Source organism: Erinaceus europaeus, chromosome 3 (genome assembly GCF_950295315.1).
Source record: "Erinaceus europaeus chromosome 3, mEriEur2.1, whole genome shotgun sequence".
NCBI lineage: Eukaryota > Metazoa > Chordata > Mammalia > Eulipotyphla > Erinaceidae > Erinaceus > Erinaceus europaeus.
Window position 1 is genome coordinate 96,201,247 of NC_080164.1, and position 21,868 is coordinate 96,223,114.

The following is a 21,868-nucleotide window of genomic DNA, read 5'->3' on the forward strand; positions in this document are numbered from 1 at the left end:
CCCCCCCCCCCCCCCCCCGTCTTCCCTCCTCTCTCCATTTCTATCCAATAATGACAACAACAATAATAACTACAGCAATAAAAAGGATAACAAGGGCAACAAAAAGGAATAAATATTTTTAAAAAAATGCTATATGTGAAAGTTTCACATGAGACGGAGTAAGAGGGAAAGAAAGCAGAGCACCACTCTGGTACATGTGGCATGAGGGACTGAACTGGGAACCTCAAGTATGGAAGACTGATGTTCTGCCAGTTGACTCACTTCCCCAGCCCCCACTAATTTCTAAGTTTTTTTTTTTAAAACTAAAAAAGCACTGGATCTAAAAACAGGAGGCCCTGAGTTCTGATCCTAGCATTGCATATGCTGGAATGATGGCCTGGTGTGTTTTCTCTCCCTCAAAGAAATCTCTCAGTAGTCCTTACTACAATAATCCTTTTAAATATACCAATATGGCAAACAAGTTTAGAACCATATGTACACTGTAAACTATTAATTCCCCCAATAAAGAAATTAAAAATATCATACATACATATATGCACTTCAACTTTAAGGCAGGGGTAGATAGCCTAATGGTTATGCAAAGAGACTCATGCCTGAGGTTCCAACATCCCTGATTCAATTCCCCGTAACACCATAAACCAGAGCTGTTAGGTGCTCTGGTATTTATTTTTTTTTAATTACATCTATATAAAATGCTGACATTTTTTTGAAGCTGGGAGTTCATTGTAATCATGTCTACTTTCATGCATATTTGAAAACATCTTTATTATTTTATTAAAAGCTTCTATTTTTTAATAAAACAATAATATTTCCTTATAAGTATCTTGAAAAAATATGACATTTTAATTTTGGATGTACATAAAGGAAAAGCAAGCAAAACCTATTATTTTTTATATTTATTTATTTTTCCTTTTGTTGCCTTTGTTTTTTATTGTTGAAGTTATTATTGTTGTTGTTGATGTCATCGTTGTTGGATAGGACAGAGAGAAATGGAGAGAGGAGGGGGAAAACAGAGAGGGGAGAGAAAGGTAGACACCTGCAGACCTGCTTCACCGCCTATGAAATGAAGCCACTGCAGGCGGGTAGCTGGGGGCTCTAAGCAGGATCCTTATGCTCGTCCTTGGCGCTATGCGCCATGTGCGCTTAACCCGCTGTGCCTGACTCCCAAAATCTATTATTTTTTAAACTTGAACTAGGAAAGTGATAAGGCCAATGGGAGTCACTAGTTTGAAAATAAACATAGAGGAGGGAGTCAGGCGGTAGCGTAGCGGGTTAAGCGCACATGGCGCAAAGCACAAGGACTGCTTGGTTTGAGCACCTCGCACCCACCTGCAGGGGGGTCGCTTCACAAGCAGTGAAGCAGGTCTGCTGGTATCTATCTTTCTATCCCCCTCTGTCTTCCTCTCTTCTCTCCATTTCTCTGTCCTATCCAACAACAATGACATCAACAACAACAACTACAACAACAAAACAACAATGGCAACAAAAGGGAATAAATAAGTAAATAAACATTAAAACAGAGCTGAATAGTGCTCTGGTTAAAAAAGAAAACATATAAAAATGCAAAAACACCAAACAGAAAAAGTGTTTAGCCTTTCTATACCTGAAATATTATAATCTCATTTAGATTTTAATTTTAATTTAACTTTTCAGAATTTATGTTCTCACATATACAATTTCTTGCTTTGAAGTCAGACAAGTCATACTACAAACAAAAATATCTTCAGCTAATGTATAGTAAGAACACCAAAAAATACAAAGCCAATAAAAATCTCTATAACTATTAAAGAGTCCTCCTTCTAATACAATGAAATGTTATAAATCACCACTGACACTTATGTAGAAGATCCTGTACCTTTGTGGAGATGCAGGAGGGGTATAAAAATAAGACTGTTTCTTCAGTGCTTGCATGAGGTTGGGTTTATATTCTGGATCGACACACCATAAGGAACCTTTTCCATTAACCTAGAATAAAATACTATACAGTTAATAGCTTGGAATTTTAAAGCATACATAATTAGTCTTTGAATATTTTAAATAAATGAATAAATAAATAGAGAAAACACCCTATATTGAGTACCCAAAAAAGGGTATACACTTGTGATCCCTGCACTATTAGATTAAAAGCTCTATAAGAATATTGAATGGGGGTTCAGGTGGTAGTGCAGTGGGTTAAGTGCACATGGTGTGAAGCCAAGAACTGGAGCGTAGATCCTGGTTCAAGCCCCGGCTCCCACCTGCAGGGGGCTAGAGGGGTGGTGATGTCGCTTTCCAAAAGGTGAAGCAGGTCTGCAGGTGTCTTTCTCCCCCTCTCTATCCCACTTCTCTCCATTTCTCTCTGTCCTATCCAACAACAACGATATGAATAATAACAACATTAAAAACAACAAGGGCAACAAAAGGGGAAAAAAATAGCCTCCTGGAGCAGCGGATTTGTGGTGGTGCATGCACTGAGCCCCAGAAATAACCCTGGAAGCAAAGAAAAAAAAAATGTATGGGGGGAGGCAGGCAGTAGTGAACCTGGTTAAACGCACACATTACAGTGCACAAGGACCCAGGTTCAAGCTCCTGGTCTCCACCAGCAGATGAAAAGTTTCACGAGTGGTGAAGCAGGTCTGCTGAGTCTGTCTCTTTCCTTTCCATCTTTTATTATTTGAGACAGAGAGAAACTGAGAGGGGGTGGAGATAGAGAGGAAGAGAGACAGACAGAGAGACACCTGCAGCCTTGCTTTACCACTTGTGAAGCTTTCTCCCTGCAGGTGGGGTCCAGGGGCTTGAGCAGAATAATGAGTGCATTCAAGCAGGTGCACCACTGTACAGCCCCTTCTCTATTTCTCTATCTCTGCCTCCCCTCTCAATTTCTGTCTCAATCCAATAATAAATATATGTATTTTAAAAAAGGGCAGGGGTAGATAGCACAATGGTTATGCAAAGAGACTCTCTTGTCTGAGGCTCTTAAGTCCCAGACTCAATCCCCAGCATCACCAAAAAACAGAGCAGAGTTGAGCAGCACTCTGGTAAAAAACAAACAAACAAACAAACAAACAAAAAACACACTGTGGGCAAAGGGTAGATAGCACCAGGTTCAAGCTCTGGCACCACTATAAGCCAGAGCTGAAGAGTGCTCTGGGTAAAAAACAAAAGAAAACTGTATGGGTTCATATTTATAGCTTTTGCACTTATCTGTCACGTGACCTAAGGAAAGTTAATCTCTATTCTCTTTGGGATATTATTACTCATTTGCAAGGTAGAGATAATAACAGTACCTATTTCATGGATGATTATGTGGATTAAATTATGCATACTCTGTACAGATCCTGGCACACAGGGTCATCAAATGACTGTATAACTCGAGGACATGACCTTTATGTAGTATGTAAGAAAGGTACAATCCCACGTTTACTGATGTGATCCACCACATCAATAAAAGACCAAAAACCACATGGTCATATCAACAGATACAGAGAAAGCCTTTGACAAAATCCAACATCCCTTTATGATCAAAACACTACAAAAAATGGGAATACATGGAAAATTCCTCAGTATAGTGGAGTCTCTGTACAGCAAACCTACAGCCAACATCATACCTAATGGTGAAAAACTGGAAGCTTTTCCCCTCAGATCAGGTACTAGACAGGGCTGCCCACTATCACCATTACTAGTCAACATAGTGTTGGAAGTTCTTGCCATAGCAATCAGGCAGGAGCAAGGAATAAAGGGGATACAGATTGGAAGAGAAGAAGTCAAACTCTCCTTATTGGCAGATGACACGATAGTTAGTAAACATAGAAAAACCTAAGGAATCCAGCAAGAAGCTTTTGGAAATCATCAGGAAATACAGTAAGGTGTCAGGCTACAAAATTAACATTCAAAAGTCAGTGGCATTCCTCTATGCAACACTAAGTTAGAAGAAGTTACAGATCCAAGAAAGATGACAGAGGACCTAGTGGGTCCTAGTGGGTTGTAATGTTATATGGAAAACTGGGAAAAACTGGGAAATGTTATGCATGTACAAACTATTGTATTTACTGTCGAACACATTAATTCCCCAATAAAGAAATTAAAAAAACAACAACTTCAAATGGATAAAGGACCTGGATGTCAGACCAGAAACTCTCAAATACTTAGAGGAAAACATTGGTGGAACACTTTCCCATCTAAACCTCAAGGATATCTTTGATGATACAAACCCAACTAAAATCAAAACTAAAGCAGAAACAAACCAATGAGACTACACCAAATTGAAAAGTATTATGGAATTCCACAGGTTGTAGAACAATGCACTGGTCTCACCCCATGGCAAAGGAATAATAATAATAATAACAACAACAATAATAATAATAAATGTGGTGGGCTAGAGAAATAGCATAACGGTTATACAAAAGACTTGCATGCTTAAGGCACTGGGGTCCCAGGCTCAACTCCCAGCACCATCATAAGCCAGAGCTGAGCAGTGTTCTGGTCTCTGACTCTATCACTAAACAAACAAACAAACTAAAACCATTAATATTCAAGCCCCCAGTTCCCATCTGTGGGCAAAGCTTTATGAGCAGTGAAGCAGGACTGTAGCCCTCTCTTGTTTTCTCTCCTCTTGCCTTTCCCTATCCATTTTTTTCTCTACTGCTATCCAATAAATACATGAGTAAATTTAAAAAAATTAATGAGAAACTGCTTTAAATTATCATGTGTAAGTAAAGCCTTTAGTTCACTGTTTGGAATCAAACAGAAACAAAAAAAATGAGGGGCAGAAAAATAGCTCACCAGCAGAATTTACACTTAAAAAATTATTTTTATTTGTTTTCACTTTATTTTACTTGATAAGACAGTGAGAAATTTAGAGGGAAGTGGGAAATTGGGATGGAGAGAGGGCTTAAACCCAGGTCCTTTCACACTGTGATGTGTGCTCTTAACCAGGTGTGCCACCACCCGACCTCTGTAGAAATGCACACATTACCACTCATGAGGACATGGGTTTAAGCTTCTAACCACCTGCACACAGGGAAGCTTCAGAAGCAGTGGAGCAGTGCCATGGTATTTTTTTTTTTCTTCTCTGACTCTCCCTCTATTTGAGGGAAAAATAGTTTGCTGGAAGTGGTGAAAATATGCAGGTAAATTCTTGGTGCATAAAGAAAAAAAGTAAAAAGAAATAAAATCCTAGTGGGTGGTGCCTGAAAAGAAAATATGATCCATAGTCCCCTGCTACACAGGAAAGCTTATCAAGAAGGTAAGTATACAGAATAACTGAAGACACTCACTCATATTATCTAACATGCAGAGCAAAAGCCAGGCTAGAAGCAAACGTTTTCAAAGAGATTTGAAAAGTGCTGGATATTTTACTTCTGTCTTCTAGATGTCAGTAAATTTAGGGATCTAAAGAATTTTGCTATGTGGTCCAGGAGGTGGTACAGGGGGTAAAGTGTTGGACTCTCAAGCATGAGGTCCCTAGTTCTATTCCCGGCAGCACATGTGCCAGAGTGATGTCTGGTTCTTTCTTTCCTCCTATCCCTCTCATTAATAAATACATAAAATATTTAAAAAAGGGAGAATTTTGCTATTATTCCACCTATTCAACTGGATTCCCATATTCAATTGACACAAAATCAGGTAGCATTCAAGAGTCACTGTTTTATGGAAAAGGATAAGAAAAACATATCATCAATTAATTCACACAGAAAACTATTAATGGAAAAAATGTAAATATTGATTGGATCATGGTGGGCTGTCGAGAAAACATAGTAGTTATGCAAAAGATGTTCATGCCTGAGGATTCAAAATCCCAAATTCAATCCCCAGCACCACCGTAAGTCAGAGCTGAGTAGTGTTCTGGTAGATTAAAAAGAATGAAAGGGAGAGGGAGAGGGAGAGGGAGAGGGGGAAGGAAAAGGGGAAGGGGAGGGGGGAGAAAAGGGGAGGGGGAGGGGGAGAGGAAAAAAGAAAAAGAGAGAAAAGGAAAGAATAGAAAAGGCTCCTTTTAAAGATCGCAATTTTCAACAAGGGCAACAAAAAGGAAAAAAATGACCTTCAGGAGCAGGCGCCAAGCCCCAGCAATAACCCTGGAGGCAAAATAAGTAAATAATCACAATTTTAAATTGTGGTATAAAAAGAAAAAAGTCAGCAACAATATTCTTTGACCATTTGGAAATTTAAAAATACTTAAGAGATTAAGATATCCAAACTACAACTACAATCTAATGAGTAGAGGACATACAGAAGCAGAGTTCTATCAAAAAGTAAAGTGTGGCTCAAGTTCTAATTAAAGGCAAGTTTACAGTCTTTTTTTTTTTTTTTCAATTGAGAGAGACACCAGAGCACCAATACACTATTTATAATGTATAAATAGCACTTTTCATTCTGTCATTTGTCTGTTACACTGTTTGTGTGTGTGGGATTAAGCTCAAGGCTTCACATGTGTAAGATATATACTCTACCACTGCATCACCCTCTGGGGCCCTCACCTTCATTCTTTTTTTTTTTTTTTAAGATCTTATTTATTTATTGATAACAAAGATAGGAGGAGAGAGAGAAAGAACCAGACATCAATCTGGTACATGTCACCTTTGTTCTTTCATGAGAATCTGAAATAATCTTTTATCATCCCTTAGAAGAAAAAAAGAATATCAAGCTATTGTACAACATAAATACAGCATATTAAATTATATAAAAGTAAAATGAGTATAGCAATCACTCAGAGATGAGGGAAAATGGAACTGATAAATAAATGTAATGTTCTAAAAGAAAGATATATGACAGACACTAGTTGAACAAGTTGAATGAAACATCTGGGGGCAGAATAGCTCTAGGAGCTATGATACCTACCAACTCTTCCTTCAGGGATTTTCTTCCCTCCCTTGGGTAAACATATCTAGCTGCATATTCTGAACAGTTCTGTTCTGTAAGCATATCCATACAACAGCCACTCACAAAATTCCAGTGATACACAGAGAAGGTCCAACTGCACTATCACCTCGCTTCTCCATGACTAACTAATACACACACAATAGTTTAAGAGTGACCTTGGGGCCAGGTTGGCACTTGGTTGAGGGCTCACATTATAGTGCACAAGGGCCTGGGTTCAAGCCCTCAGTCCTCACCTGCAGAGGAAAAACTTCATGAGTTAAGAAACAGGTGTGAAGGGAGTTGTTCGGTAGCACAGTGGGTTCCTACGCCTACACTGAACTTCTCTGTTCCAGACTCTTGGAAACAGAGTTGGCAGTCAGCTGAGGTAAAGAACAAACACCTCATCACAGACCCCTGCAAGCAGTCAACCCAGCTCGTTATGATTGGGCCCTTCTCAATCGCTATCGAACAGGCCATGGCCGGTGCGCCGCTATGTTCCATCGCTGGGGAGCCAGAGACGACCCGAACTGCCCCTGCAGCTACAGACAGACTATGACCCACATAGTCAACGACTGCCACCTCTCCAGATTCAAAGGAAGTCTCGAAACTTTACATCAGGCTCAACCTGACGCTGCTGACTGGCTACGGAAGAAGGGCAAACGCTAGAAGAAGAAGAAGAAGAAGAAGAAGAAGAAGAAGAAGAAGAAGAAGAAGAAGAAGAAGAAGAAGAAGAGTGGGTTAAGCACATGTGGCGTGAAGTGCAAGGACTGGCATGAAGCACAAGAACCAGCGTAAGGATCCCAGTTCAAGCGAAGCAGGTCTGCAGGTGTCTTTCTCTCCCCCTCTGCCCTCCCCTCCTCTCTCCATTTCTCTCTGTCCTACACAACAATAATAGTAACTACAACAACAATTAAAAACTAGGGCAACAAAAGGGAAAATAAAAAAATTAAAAAAAAAGACTTTCGTTTTTTAAATTTATTTTATTTATTTATTCCCTTTTGTTGCCCTTGTTGTTTTTTATTGTTATAGTTATTATTATTATTATTGTTGTTGTCGTTGTTGGATAGGACAGAGAGAAATGGAGAGAGGAGGGGAAGACAGAGAGGAGGAGAGAAAGATAGATACCTGCAGACCTGCTTCACCGCCTGTGAAGCGACTCCCCTGCAGGTGGGGAGCCGGGGTTCGAACCGGGATCCTTATGCCGGTCCTTGTGCTTTGCGCCACATGCGCTTAACCCGCTGCGCTACAGCCCGACTCCCCCCCAAAAAAAAGACTTTCATGAATACTTCTACGTCCCAGGTTCAATATACCACTTCCGTGCACATACACACCACCATAAACTACAGATAAGCAGTGCTCTGGTAAAACACAGATACAATTTTTGTGTTTTCTGACCCCTTGATCTCTTCTGCAACTATAAATGTAGTCCTCTATGATGCAAATTGTGATGGCAAGAAACTTAGTTTCATGAATCCCAGAGTAGCATTTCCCAAATTCTTCCCAAGGCACTTATTTGTCTATTATTGAGGCTCTTTAATTTCTATCATGTCATAATTATTATACCAGAATGATATAAGGAAAGAACACAGTTTCATAGATTTAAATACTGCTACTGAGTGGCTATAATATTGGACAAAGCAATTAATCTAAAAGTCAGACCTCTTATTTATATTTTATCTATAAAATAAATATGGGTGGGGGTAGACAGCATAATGATTATGCAAAGAGACTCTCAGGCCTGAGGATCCAAAGTCCCAGGTTCAGTCCACAGAGATGATCAGTGCTCTGGTAATTAAAATAAAATAAAATAAATGCCACTTCAACTTGTGATAAATTTCAAATAAGGCAATTCACATGGAAGTGGGAAAGAGCTGCAAAATAAGTGAAAACTAAGGGGTTACTCTGACACAAGCATAATATGAAAGTTTCTATGTCTTAATTAAAGCATATTCTTACTACTTCTGAAGCAACTCTTTAAAAAGCAACAATAAGTCTCCTCTCCAGGGTCAACTAGGAATACCAAAGGAAACTACCTGGGACCACAACAAGACAAGACTGGAACAACTTCAGGAACCCACCAAATCACCAGTGAGTGCAAACACTTGTGGCTTGTGGACAGAGGAGCCTAAGAGAGATTAAGTGGCTGATAACAGTCTAGCAGTTTACTATTTGGGACACCACTTCCAGTCTGTTTCACCAACAAGAAGACGGCTGAAGGGAGGAGAGGACTCCCCTAAGTCTCACCAAATGCAACTGTGAGTCTCCATTGCTACTGCCCTCAGATTCTGGAGCAGTGGGGGGGTGGTGGTGGTGGTGGTGGAAAGAGGCCCTGTGATGACAGGGGACAGAGAACTAACAAGGAAATTCAGGAGAAGATCTATACCCTCAGTGACCTAGCGATGGGGCTGTGAGAGTCTCTTTGCATAACCAGTGGATTATCTCTGCCACACCCTGCTTTATCTCTTGGTCAGGAGTCAGTGATTAAGCTAAGAAGCCTACTTATAGTTTAAAAGCCCTCAGGCTCCCATAGCCTACAGGGAAGAAAAAGAACAAAATAGGCTTTTAAGGTACTGTGCTCCAACTCAGGGATTAAAATAATATTGAAACTATCGATTTCCACAACTGTGAACTCTTTCAGTATCTTACTTAGACACAAGTCAATCAAGGCAAGAGTGATCAGTAATTTGAAAAGTACTGAGAGAGGGACCTCATAACATAATATATAAAATGGTTAAACCAGCAAGAAGAAATATTGGAGAAATGGACCAGGACAAGAGTCCAGAAAAAAGCCACCCAAAGGGTGAAGCACAAAATAATGAGGTCAACATCCAAATACTAGTTTAGGAAATAATCACAGGAGTGAGTAAAGATTTTGAAAGAATTACCACCAGAAATGCAAAAACAACAAATGAGACTCTGGAAGAAAACACTAATTATCTCAAGGTTATTAGAGAGCTGAAAGCTGAAATAGCTGAGTTAAGAACACAGCTAGCTGAAGAAGCTAGAACAGTATCAGAATAGGGTAACAAAATAGATGAACTCCAGAAAACAGTAGAGGGGAGAGAGAATAGAATACATGAGACTGAAGACAGAATTAGAAAGATCGAAGATGAATTAGAGATAACTAAAAAGAAGAGATTTCAAGAAGAGATTAAGAGATGCTGAAAACAACAACAGAGACTTATGGGATGACTTCAAAAGAAATAATATATGCATTATTGGCTTACCAGAGGAAGAAATAGAGGGAGGGGAAGAAAGCATTCTTCAGGCAATTATAGCTGAAAACTTCTCTAGTCTAGACAACATCAAAGACAAAAAGGTTCAAGAAGCCCAGAGGTCCCAAACAGAATTAACCCAGACTAAAAGACACCAAGACACATCCTATTTAGAATGGAAAGGAATAAGGATACTGAAGGCTGCAAGAGAAAAACAAAGAGTCACCTACAGAGGAAAACCTGTAAGGTTAGCAGCCGATTTCTCCACACAAACACTACAGACCAGAAGAGAATGGTAAGAGTGCTCAATGAGAAAGGCTTTCAACCAAGACCACTGTATCCTGCTACACTGTCATTCAGACTAGATGGAGGCATAAAAACCTTATTAAACAAGCAACAGTTGAAAGAATCTATGCACCCAAAGAGAAGCCATCTAAATACATCAAACTTCTACTGAAAGAGCTACAGCAATATATTAACAGCAACACACTCATAGTAGGGGACTTCAACACCCCACTCTCTCAACTTGACAGATCATCCAGGCAGAAAATCGATAAAAACATGAGGGAGTTAAATGAGATAGATAAACTAGAACTACTGGACATTTTCAGAGTCACTCATCCCAAAAAACTGGCATACACAATGTACTCAAGTCCACATGGGTCATTCTCAAGGAAAGACCATATGTTAGGCCACAAAGACAACATCAGCAAATTCAAGAGCATTGAAATCATCCCAAGCATCTTCTCAGACCACAGTGGAATTAAACTAACACTTAACAATCAACAAAAGATTATTAATAGTCTCAAAATGTGGAAGCTCAATAGTACACTTCTTAACAACTACTGGGTCAAAGGAAATAAAGGAAGAAATCAAAATGTTTCGAGGGTTCAATGAAAATGAAGACATGTGGTCTGGAAGGTGGCGCAGTGGATAAGGCATTGGATTCTCAAGCATGGTGTCCTGGTTTCAATCCCCGGCAGCACATGTACCAGAGTGATGTCTGGTTCTCTCTCTCTATCATTTCTCATGAATCAACAAATAAAATCTTAAAAAAAAAAAAAATGAAGACACAAGCTATCAAAATATTTGGGACACAACTAAGGCATTACTGAGAGGAAGTTCATAGCCATACAAGCACACACAAGGAAACAAGAAAAAGCACAAATAAACAACCTGATTGCACATGTTAAAGACCTAGAAGAATAACAACAAAGGAACCCTAAAGCAACCAGAAGGACAGAAATAACTAAAGTGAGGGCAGAAACAAATAACATTGAAAATAAGAAAACCATACAAAAGATCAACGAAAGTACATGTTGGTTCTTCGAAAGAGTGAACAAAATCGACATTTACCCAGACTCACAAAACAAAAAATAGAAAAGACCCAAATAAATGGGATCATAAATGAAAGAAGAGATATCACAACTGACACTGCAGAAATTTAGCATACCATATGAGACTTCTATGAACAACTATATGCCACCAAGCTAGAGAACCTGGAAGAAATGGATAATTTCCTAGATACCTACGAACTTCCAAAACTAAGTAAAGAGGAACTAGGTAACATGAACAGGCCCATCACAGCTAATGAAATTGAAAGTTATAAAAACCTTCCCAAAAATAAAAGTCCTGGACTAGATGGTTTTACAAATGAATTCTACAAACCCTTCAAAGAAGAACTAATACCTCTACTTTTAAAAGTCTTCCAGAAGATTGAAGACCTTGGAATACTCCCTCCAGCTTCTATGAAGCCAACATCACTTTGATACCAAAAGCAGACAGGGACACAACCAAAAAAGAAAACTACACACCAATATCTCTGATGAACATAGATGCTAAAATATTGAACAAAATTCTAGCCAATAAAATACAGTAGTATATTAAAAAGATTATTCATTATGACCAAGTGCGGTTTATCCCAGGCATGCAAGGTTGGTTTAATATAGGTAAATCAATCAACATGATCCACCACATCAATAAAAGCAAGACCAAAAACCACATGGTCATATCAATAGATGTAGAGAAAACCTTTGACAAAATCCAACATCCCTTTATGATCAAAACACTACAAAAAATGGGAATACATGGAAAATTCCTCAGGATAGTGGAGTCTCTATATAGCAAACCTACAGCCAACATCATACTCAATGGTGAAAAACTGGAAGCTTTCTCCCTCAGATCAGGTACTAGACAGTGCTTCCCACTCATCACCATTACTAGTCAACATAGTGTTGGAGGTTCTTGCCATAGCAATCAGGCAGGAGCAAGGAATTACAGGGATACAGACGGGAAGAGAAGAAATCAAACTCTCCCTATTTGCAGATGACATGATAGTATACATAGAAAAATCTAAGGAATCCAGCAAAAAGCTTTTGGAAATCATCAGGAAATACAGTAAGGTGTCAGGCTATAAAATTAACATTCAAAAGTCAGTGGCATTCCTCTATGCAAACACTAAGCTAGAAGAAACTGAAATCCAGAAATTAATTCTTTTTACTATAGCAACAAAAACAAAAATATCTAGGAATAAACCTAACCAAAGAAGTGAAAGACTTGTATACTGAAAATTATGAGTCACTACTCACGGAAATTGAAAAAAGACATAAAGAAGTGGAAAGATATTCCATGTTTACGGGTTGGAAGAATTAACATCATCAGAATGAATATACTACCCAGAGCCACCTACAAATTTAATGCTATCCCCATCAAGATCCCAACCACATTTTTTAGGAGAATAGAACACATACTACAAATATTTATTTGGAACCAGAAACGACCTAGAATTGCCAAAACAATCTTGAGAAAAAAGAACCAAACTGGAGGCATCACACTCCCAGATCTTAAACTGTATTATAGGACCATTTGTCGTCAAAATTGCTTGGTACTAAAACATGAATAGACAAACTGATCAGTGGAATAAAATTGAGAGCCCAGAAGTAAGCCCCCACACATATATACACCTATTTGACAAAGGGGCTCAGACTATTAAATGGGGAATCAGAGTTTCTGCAACAAATGGTATTGGAAAAAATGAGTTGAAACATGTAGAAGAACGAAACATATATTTCACCAAGTACAAAAGTAAATTCCAAGTGGATCAATAATTTGAATGTTAGAACAGAAACTATCAGATACTTAGAGAAAAATATTGGCAGAACTCTTTTCCACATACATTTTAAAGGCATCTTCAATGAAACAAATCCAATTACAAAGAAGACTAAGGCAAGCATAATTCTATGGGACTACATCAAATTAAAATGTTTCTGCACAGCTAAAGAAACTACTACCCAAACCAAGAGACCCCTCACAGAATGGGAGATCTTTACATGCCATACATCAGACAAGAGGCTAATGACCAGAATATATAAAGATCTTGCAAATCTCAACAATAAGAAAACAAATAACCCCATCCAAAAATGGGGAGAGGACATGGACAGAATATTCATCAGAGAAGAGATCCAACAGGCCGAGAAACACATGAAAAAATGCTCTAAGTCTCTGATTGTCAGAGAAATGCAAATCAAGACAACAATGAGATATCACTTCACTCCTGTGAGAATGTCATACGTCAGAAAAGGTAACAGCAGCAAATGCTGGAAAGGGTGTGGGGTCAAAGGAACCCTCCTGCACTGCTGGTGGGAATGTCAATTGGTCCAACCTCTGTGGAGAACAGTCTGGAGAACTCTCAGAAGGCTAGAAATGGACCTACCCTATGACCCTGCAATTCCTCTCCTGGGGATATATCCTAAGGAACCCAACACATCCATCCAAAAAGATCTGTGTACACATATGTTCTTGGCAGCACAATTTGTAATAGCCAAAGCCTGGAAGCAACCCAGGTGTCCAATAACTGATGAGTGGCTGAGCAAGTTGTGGTATATATATACAATGGAATACTACTCAGCTATAAAAAATGGTGACTTCACCGTTTTCAGCCAATCTTGGATGGACCTTGAAAAAATCATGTTGAGTGAAATAAGTCAGAAACAGAAGGATGAATATGGGATGATCTCACTCTTAGGCCGAAGTTGAAAAACAAGACCAGAAAAGAAAACACAAGTCGAACCTGAAATGGAATTGGAGTATTACACTAAAGTAAAAGACTCTGGGGTGGGTGGGTGGGGAGAATACAGGACCATGAAAAATGATGAATGAAATAGTGGGGGTTGTATTGTATTGTTAAATGGGAATCTGGGGGATGTTATGCATGTTCAAACTATTGTATTTACTGTTGAATGTAAAGCATTAATTCCCCAATAAAGAAATAAATTATTTAAAAAAAAAAAAAAAGAAAAGAAAACACAAGTCGAACCTGAAATGGAATTGGAGTATTACACCAAAATAAAAGACTCTGGGGTGGGTGGGTGGGTGGGGAGAATACAGGTCCATGAAAGATAATGAATGACATAGTGGGGGTTGTATTGTTAAATGGGAATCTGGGGAATGTTATGCATGTACAAACTATTGTATTTACTGTTGAATGTTAAAACATTAATTCCCCAATAAAGAAATAAATTATAAAAAAAAATGCTCTAAGTATTTGATTGTCAGAGAAATGCAAATAAAGACACAATGAGATACCACTTCACTCCTGTGAGAATGTCATACATCAGAAAAGGTAGCAGCAACAAATGCTGGAGAGGTTGTGGGGTCAAAAGAACCTTCCTACACTGCTGGTGGGAATGTCAATTGGTCCAACCTCTGTGGAGAGTAGTTTGGAGAACTCTTGGCAGGCTAGAAATGGACCTACCCTATGATCCTGCAGTTCCTCTCCTGGGGATTTATCCTAAGGAACCCAATACACCCATCCAAAAAGACCTGTGTACACATGTTCTTGGCAGCAAATTTGTGATAGCCAAAACCTGGAAGCAACACAGGTGTCCAACAACAGATGAGTGGCTGAGCAATTTGTGGTATATATATACAATGAATACTACTCAGCTACAAAAAAATGGTGACTTCATTGTTTGTAGCTGATCTTGGATGGAATGAAAAATTCATGTTAAGTGAAATAAGTCAGAAACAGAAGGATGAATATAGGATGATTTCATTCTCAGGCAGAAGTTGAAAAACAAGATCAGAAAAGAAAATACAAGTAGAACCTGAACTGGAATTGGCATACTGCACCAAAGTAAAAGACTCTGGATTGGGTGGGTAGGTGGGGAGAATACAGATCCAAGAAGGATGACAGAGGGCCTAGTGGGGATTGTATTGTTATATGGAAAACTGGGAAATGTTACACATGTAAAAACTATTGTATTTACTGTAGAATGTAAAGCATTAATTCCCCAATAAAGCTAAAAAAAAAGCAATAATAAAATACTAGTTCTGAATAAGAAACATAAATTAATATTATCGAACAAGCAATAGGCTAAATTTAGAAGGAATAAACCTTTAATCTCAGGAAATAGTATGGTCATTGAACACAAGGCAGTTTTTAACATTATAACAGCTGAAATATAAAATAAAACACTGTGAATCACAATATAATGTAGAAAGAAACATACCATATATTCAGTAACTTTTTTTTTTCTGGCCTTTAGTAGCAAGATGTCACATAAACTACCATAACAAGTATTTGAAATTATGATTTTTTTCTCCAAAAAGAAGTTACTATAGGAGACAAGTGGTGACACACCTAATTAAGCACACACATTAAGTGCACAAAGATCCAGGTTCAAGCCCCTGGTCCCCACCTGCAGGGAAAGGTTTATGAGTGGTGATACAGGTCTGTCTTTCCCTCTCTATCTTCCCTTCCTCTCTCAATTACTCTCTGTCTTTGTCTAGTAACAAACATCAAATAGCAAGTTACTATATACTTTTTGATTAAGTGATTAAATTTACTGAATTAGGTATATATTAAGTTTCTTGGTCCAAACAGTAAATTTTTTAATGACAGAGAAATGAAATTTGAAAATGTCTACATCAGGGACTGGGTGGTGGTACACCCAGATGAATGCACACAATACAGTGCTCAAGGACTGGGGTTCAAACCCTTGGTCCCCACCTGCAGGTAGAAGTTTCATGATCAGTAAAGCAGTACTGCAAATCTCAATCTCTCGCTCTCTTCTCTCTCTCTATCAAAAAGGAAAAAACGAAGAGAAAAGGAAAGATAAGAAAAGAAAACAAAAAGAATAGGCCACCAACAGTGGTGGATCTGTTGTGCTGACACTTAGCCCCAGCAATAACCCTGGTGGTCAATAAATAAATAAATAAATAAATAAATAAATAAATGGCAATATTCAAGTATGAGGACTTGGGTTCAAACCCAGGTCCCCTCCCCACCTGCAGAAGGAAAGCTCTATTGAGACATGGAGCTGCAGGTGTCTCTCTTTCTCCTTCTCTCTGCCCCTCACTTTCTCTCTCATGAAGAAATAAAAAAGGGGAAAGGGGATGACCACTGGGAAAGGTAGACTCATAGTGTAGGTACCTAATCCCAGAAATAACCCTGGTGGTGAAAAGGAAAAACAAAAACAAAAAAGGGAAAAAGAAAAGCATAAATTATTTTTCATATTTTGATTATGGTAATTGTTTAAATTTTTCTAGACCTATTCTGTCTTGGTATATTCAAGATTACACATATAGAAACTGTATCATTCAAGTCTACTCTTTATATTCAGTTGTGAAAAAACTGGAAACTGTAGTAGATCATAGTAGAGTTGCTATTTTAGCAAATTGGAAAAAACGAGTACTGAAAATGTAGTTTGGGGGCAGTTATGTGTCTTAAGTAAGGTCTCCAAATAACAGTCTGGTTTATGTTACCATGGCAGCACTTCCTCTCACTGGGTCTGCTCACAAACTATCCCTAACAAGAGATAAAACAATGTATTTGCTAATCTGCATTTAGAGTCTGTAGCAAAAAGGAACTTATTTAATTCTCACTTAAAACTTTGCCTTTTTTTTGTACTTAGATGACAGGACACACAAAAAGTCTTAAGAGATTCAGTATTATTTTAAACTAAAATTTGATAATAATAAGATAAATCTTTTGTGTAGTGAAAAAAGGTTGGTAATGTTCATTCTCTCCAGTTATTTTGCACTTTGGAATACTAAGGTTTCTGGATTTATTTAGTAGAGAACTACTGAAGGTTTTGAACAAGTAAGAAATATACTAAGAACTGATACTCAAAAAGATCTATCTTAATGAAAGCTGAAGAAAACACAAACTGGGGGGCCAGGTGGTGGCACACCTGGTTGAGTGCACCTGTTACAGTGCACAAGGACCTAGGTTTGAGCCTAGGTCCCCACCTGTAGGGGGGAAACTCTGCGAGTGGTGAAACAGTGTTCTAGGTGTCTCTCTGTCTCTCTCCTCTATCACCCCCTTCCCTCTCAATTTCTGGCTGTCTCTATCCAATAAATAAATAAATAAAGATAATACAGAAAAGTAGACTGGGAAAGGTGGTAACAATAATATTCCTGAAATATTTCTATGTACTTACAGTGTACATTTTAATAGTTTTCCCCCTTATGTACTTTTTCAAGCAAGGGTCTTGAAAAAAGTAATAATTAGAGAGGGAAAAAAAAAAAAAAAGGAAGTTTCACTGTGATATATGCTGTGCTGGGTGTGTCAAACTCAGGAGTTTCTGAATCCTGCACTGCATTGCAATGTCACCTCCCCAGCCACTTGACATTTTTAGTATCACTGAATTAAAAGAATTAAGTAGTTTTAAAAGACAGCCAAGGGGGCAAGGTGGAGGCACACCTGGCATGTGTTACAACACTCAAGGTTAAAGCCTCTGTTCCCTCCTGTAGGTGGGTGGTTCAAACAGGGCTGCAGGTGTCTCTTGCTCTTCTCTAACCCTCCCCCTCATTTCTCCCTCTTTCCAGTAAACATATAGATTTAGTTGAGTACACGTTACAACGTGCAAGGACCTGGGTTCAAGCTCCCCAGCTGCAGGGGGAGTTTTGCGAGTAGAGAACAGTGCTGGAGGTGTCTCTGTTTCTCTCCCTCTCTACCTCCCCGTTACCTCTTGATTTCTGACTGTCTCTGTCCAACAAATAAAGGTAATTGAAAAAAAAGCAATTCATTTAAAAATAAATCAATAAATAAGGACATAAATAAGGACATCCATCTTTCATGCTTATAGTATAAATTTTTGCAGTAGTTAATATGACTTCTTTTTCTACTAGTTAGCTACTGAAGCAAATCATTACTATATAAATGTGCAAACTAAAACTATACTTTTCAAAGCAAAAATTCAAACTTTATTGGGCTGTTGAAAGGTCATCATATATTTTTGTTTTTCTATGCAAAGATGAGTAATGACTTTTCCAACACAAAGTTTCCTAGCTAAAATCTCACAGTATAATGCTTTAGTTTAACTTTATTTATTTATTCATTTTTTTATTTATTTATTACCAGAGCACTGCTCAGCTCTGGCTTATGGTGATGCAGGGAATTGAACCTGGGACTTCGGAGCCTCAGGCATGAGTCTGTTTGCATAACCATTATGCTATCTACCCCTGCTAGTTTAACTTTATAAAAATCTAGAAATGTGGACTTGGAGGCATGAGGTTTTAAATTTGGTCTGCAGCATCACATATGCCAGAGTGATGCTCTAGCTCTCTAAGTATCTTTTAAATAGTCCGAAAAGTAGTATATGAGTAGCTAATTTTTTTTTTCTTCTAGGGTTATCACTGGGGCTTGATGCCAGCACTACAAATCCACAGCTCCTGGTGGCCATTTTTTCCATTTTACTGGACAGGACAGAGAGAAACTGAGAGAGGAGGGGGAGATAGAGAGGGAGAAAGAAAGATAGACACCTGAAGACCTGTTTCGTTGCTTATTAAGCTTACTCCCTGCAGGTGAAGAGTGGAGGCTTGAGCCTGGATCCTGGTGCTTCATACTATGTGCATTTAACCAGGTGTGCCACCGCCTGGGTCCCAGTAGCTAATGTTTAAACCATTAAAGAAAAAAAAAAAAAAAAGGCAGACAGAAAACTCACTGTGCCCAATTTTAGTTTCATTTATTTTTTAATTTTATGTGGTTCAAGGGATAGAGCACAAGACCTCAAGCATGTGTAATGTATATGCTCCACTGCTAAACCTCCTGCCTTTTGCAATTTCTGAATCCTGAGCCAGATACACCAAGCTAAGATTCTGGGTCCTATTTTTGAAAATAGGTATGACATGGATAATAGGAAAATAGCTATACCAACTGTTTGAGTGTCATTACCACTTTGTAGTTTGAGCTCGCCATCTTGCCTTCTATTAATTAATACTGATAAACTCTAAATTAAACCTTTAATCCCATCACAGCCATCTCTATACTACACTTCTAAATACCAAGTTGACAAGTTCCCCTTTTATGTCCCACCATAAGTCTATACGGTAGAAAGGAAAAAAAACCTATTATCTCTTGGAAAGCATATATCCCAAATCTCTTAACACTTTCTGGTCACTATGAGGAAAGTTTGATGGGGGTTCATTTGCTTTTTAAGACTGTTTACTGATATGGCTAGTAACAAGAATATTATATTGAGACCTTGACAGGAACAATACAGACAACTAAAAATGTAACATTAAATAAAATGTGCTGTCAGAAGCTCAACTGGATAGTTTGCTGCTTTGCCTTGTGCGCCAGCCAGGTTCAAGCATGGTCCCCACTGCAGTGAAGGAAGCTTCAGCTCTCTGTCTTTCACTTTCTCTCTGTCTTTCTGTCTCTTAGTCCCCGGTAAATAGATAGATAGATAGATAGATAGATAGATAGATAGATAGATAGATAGATAGGAAGAATATCTACAGGTGACTAAACATAATTCTGCTAGATTTATTATCAATAAGAAATTTTAGAAGCAGGCAAGGGTAGACAGCATAATAGTGATGCAAAGAGACTTTCATGCCTCAGGCTTCAAAGCCCCAGGTTCAATCCCCTGCACTACTATAAGCTACAGCTGAGCAGTGCTCTGGTTAAATAAAATAAAAAATAAATAAATTTGTGGGGTCCGATAGGTGGCACATTGGATAAATCATTGGATTCTCAACCGTGAGGTCCCGAGTTCAACCCCTGGCAGCACATGTTCCAGAGTGGTGTCTGGTTATTTCTCTCTCTCTCTCTCTCTTCCTTTCTCATGAATTAATAAATTCTTTAAAAAAAAAATTAGAAGCTGGAGTTGTAGCTCAGCTACTTGTATAGTGTATTATTTGAGTGTGGTTTGGTTCTGAGACCAAATACAAAATACAAATAGAAGACACATTAAACTATGGAGTGGTGGTCAAGACAAGTGATGAATATCAAGTTATTTTATTTATTTATTTATTTATTTTTGGTTTTTGATTCCTCTATAGTTGAAGGTCTCCACACTGATTCCTTCCTACCTCTCCCCAAAAAAAGCAATGTTCATAAGCACTGACCTTGCCATGGCTTCGTTCTACTTTCTGAAAACATTTATTCAGGGACAGATTATGTCGAACAGAATTCTTCCAGCCTGTCGGTGCAGTGGCAAAATATGGGAATCGGTCCAATATCCAGCTATAAATTTCTTTGACAGGCAAGCATTTATTTGGAGAGTGTTCAATAGCCATATATATGAGAAGACTAAAGGAAAATGGGGGCTTTGAAGTTGCTGATTTTTTTTCTGTTGTCTGGTAGCAAGATGGTCCAAAGGACGGAGCATCATCTCCCTCTATGTCATACAGTGGGCTAACAAATGGAAGGCCCTCGTTTCCAAAGCTGAAATTTGTTAGAAGGTTAGTATTTTCATGAAGCCAGTTCAAGTTTGTAAGCTCATCATCTGCTGATTCACTGTCCACTAGAGTGGCCTTAGGTCTGGCAGCATCAACAGCTTCAGGCAAGCTTCCCATTTTGTAAATCTGGCTTAATCCTGCAACTTTTTCAGCTCCTGGAGTTTCAGCTCTCTTTTCTGGAGTCATTCCAATTACTGGACCCATTTACTCAAAATTCTGCAACAAAACAAACAATTATTAGTCAATAAAAGCTGGGGAAGATAGCATAATGGTTATACAAAAAGACTCTTATGTCCGAGGCTCCACAGTCCCAGGTTCAAGACCCCACACCACTATAAACCAGAGCTGAGCAGTGTCTGGTAAAAAAGAAATACATACAAATACCCTCATACTAGAGAACTTTTGCTGTCAACTATTCCACATAATATTGGAGCACAGTATTTGTATAGTAAAGACAACAAAAATTGCAAGAAATAGAACTTATTTCATATTATTTGACAATGGCTGTACAGAAGATGCAATACTACAGTACCACATGGAGGAGACACTAACAAAATTGTAAAAGTTCTTAGCCCAGTACCTGAGTGATAAGTAATGGATACCATTATTAAAAACAGAAGACTACTTTTTGGATTGCAAGGTTACAACCTACATACCTTAAAGGTCTATGACTTTGCTATAAGCTAGGTATATGGTTATTTGAAATATTGCTTAAACAATAGTTCCAAATAAATCTTGGAATGACAAACCACTTGTACTGTTTCATATCACATCATACTAAGAAGACACATTTATCATTTTCTATCAACAGTTACTTAATGAATTTATTATTTCTTACCACCAGTGACATTGAAAGGACATAATCTCTTTTTAAAATATTTATATTTATTTACTACTGGGTAGAGACAGAAATTGAGCGGGGAGGAACAGATAGAGAGGGATAGAAACAAATAGATACTGCAGCCCTTCATGAAGCTTTTCATGAAGCCATTCATGAAGCTTTTCCCCTATAGGTAGGAACCAGTGGCTTTGAACCTGACTCTTTATGAGCTGTAATGTGTGCACTTAACCAGGTGTGCTACCACCTGGCCCTGACAACAATCTCTTTGAAGTTTCAATTATCAATG

At 38.3% G+C, this 21,868-nt stretch overlaps 1 protein-coding gene across 3 annotated transcripts in view; it reads right to left on the bottom strand.

The window, feature by feature from the left end:
• FOXN2 (forkhead box N2) overlaps positions 1-21,868 on the bottom strand; it is a 56,884-nt gene that overhangs the window by 16,533 nt on the left and 18,483 nt on the right. For all 3 annotated transcript variants that reach the window (XR_009548980.1, XM_007531605.3, XM_060187702.1), the window contains exons 2-3: positions 20,409-20,957; positions 1,856-1,965 (exon numbers count right to left, since the gene is read on the bottom strand). Coding sequence is in view for 2 of the 3 variants with exons in the window: in XM_007531605.3 (XP_007531667.1) it covers positions 1,856-1,965; positions 20,409-20,945 (647 nt within the window). In the remaining variant the exon portion in view is untranslated. The remainder of the gene's footprint in view (positions 1-1,855; positions 1,966-20,408; positions 20,958-21,868) is intronic.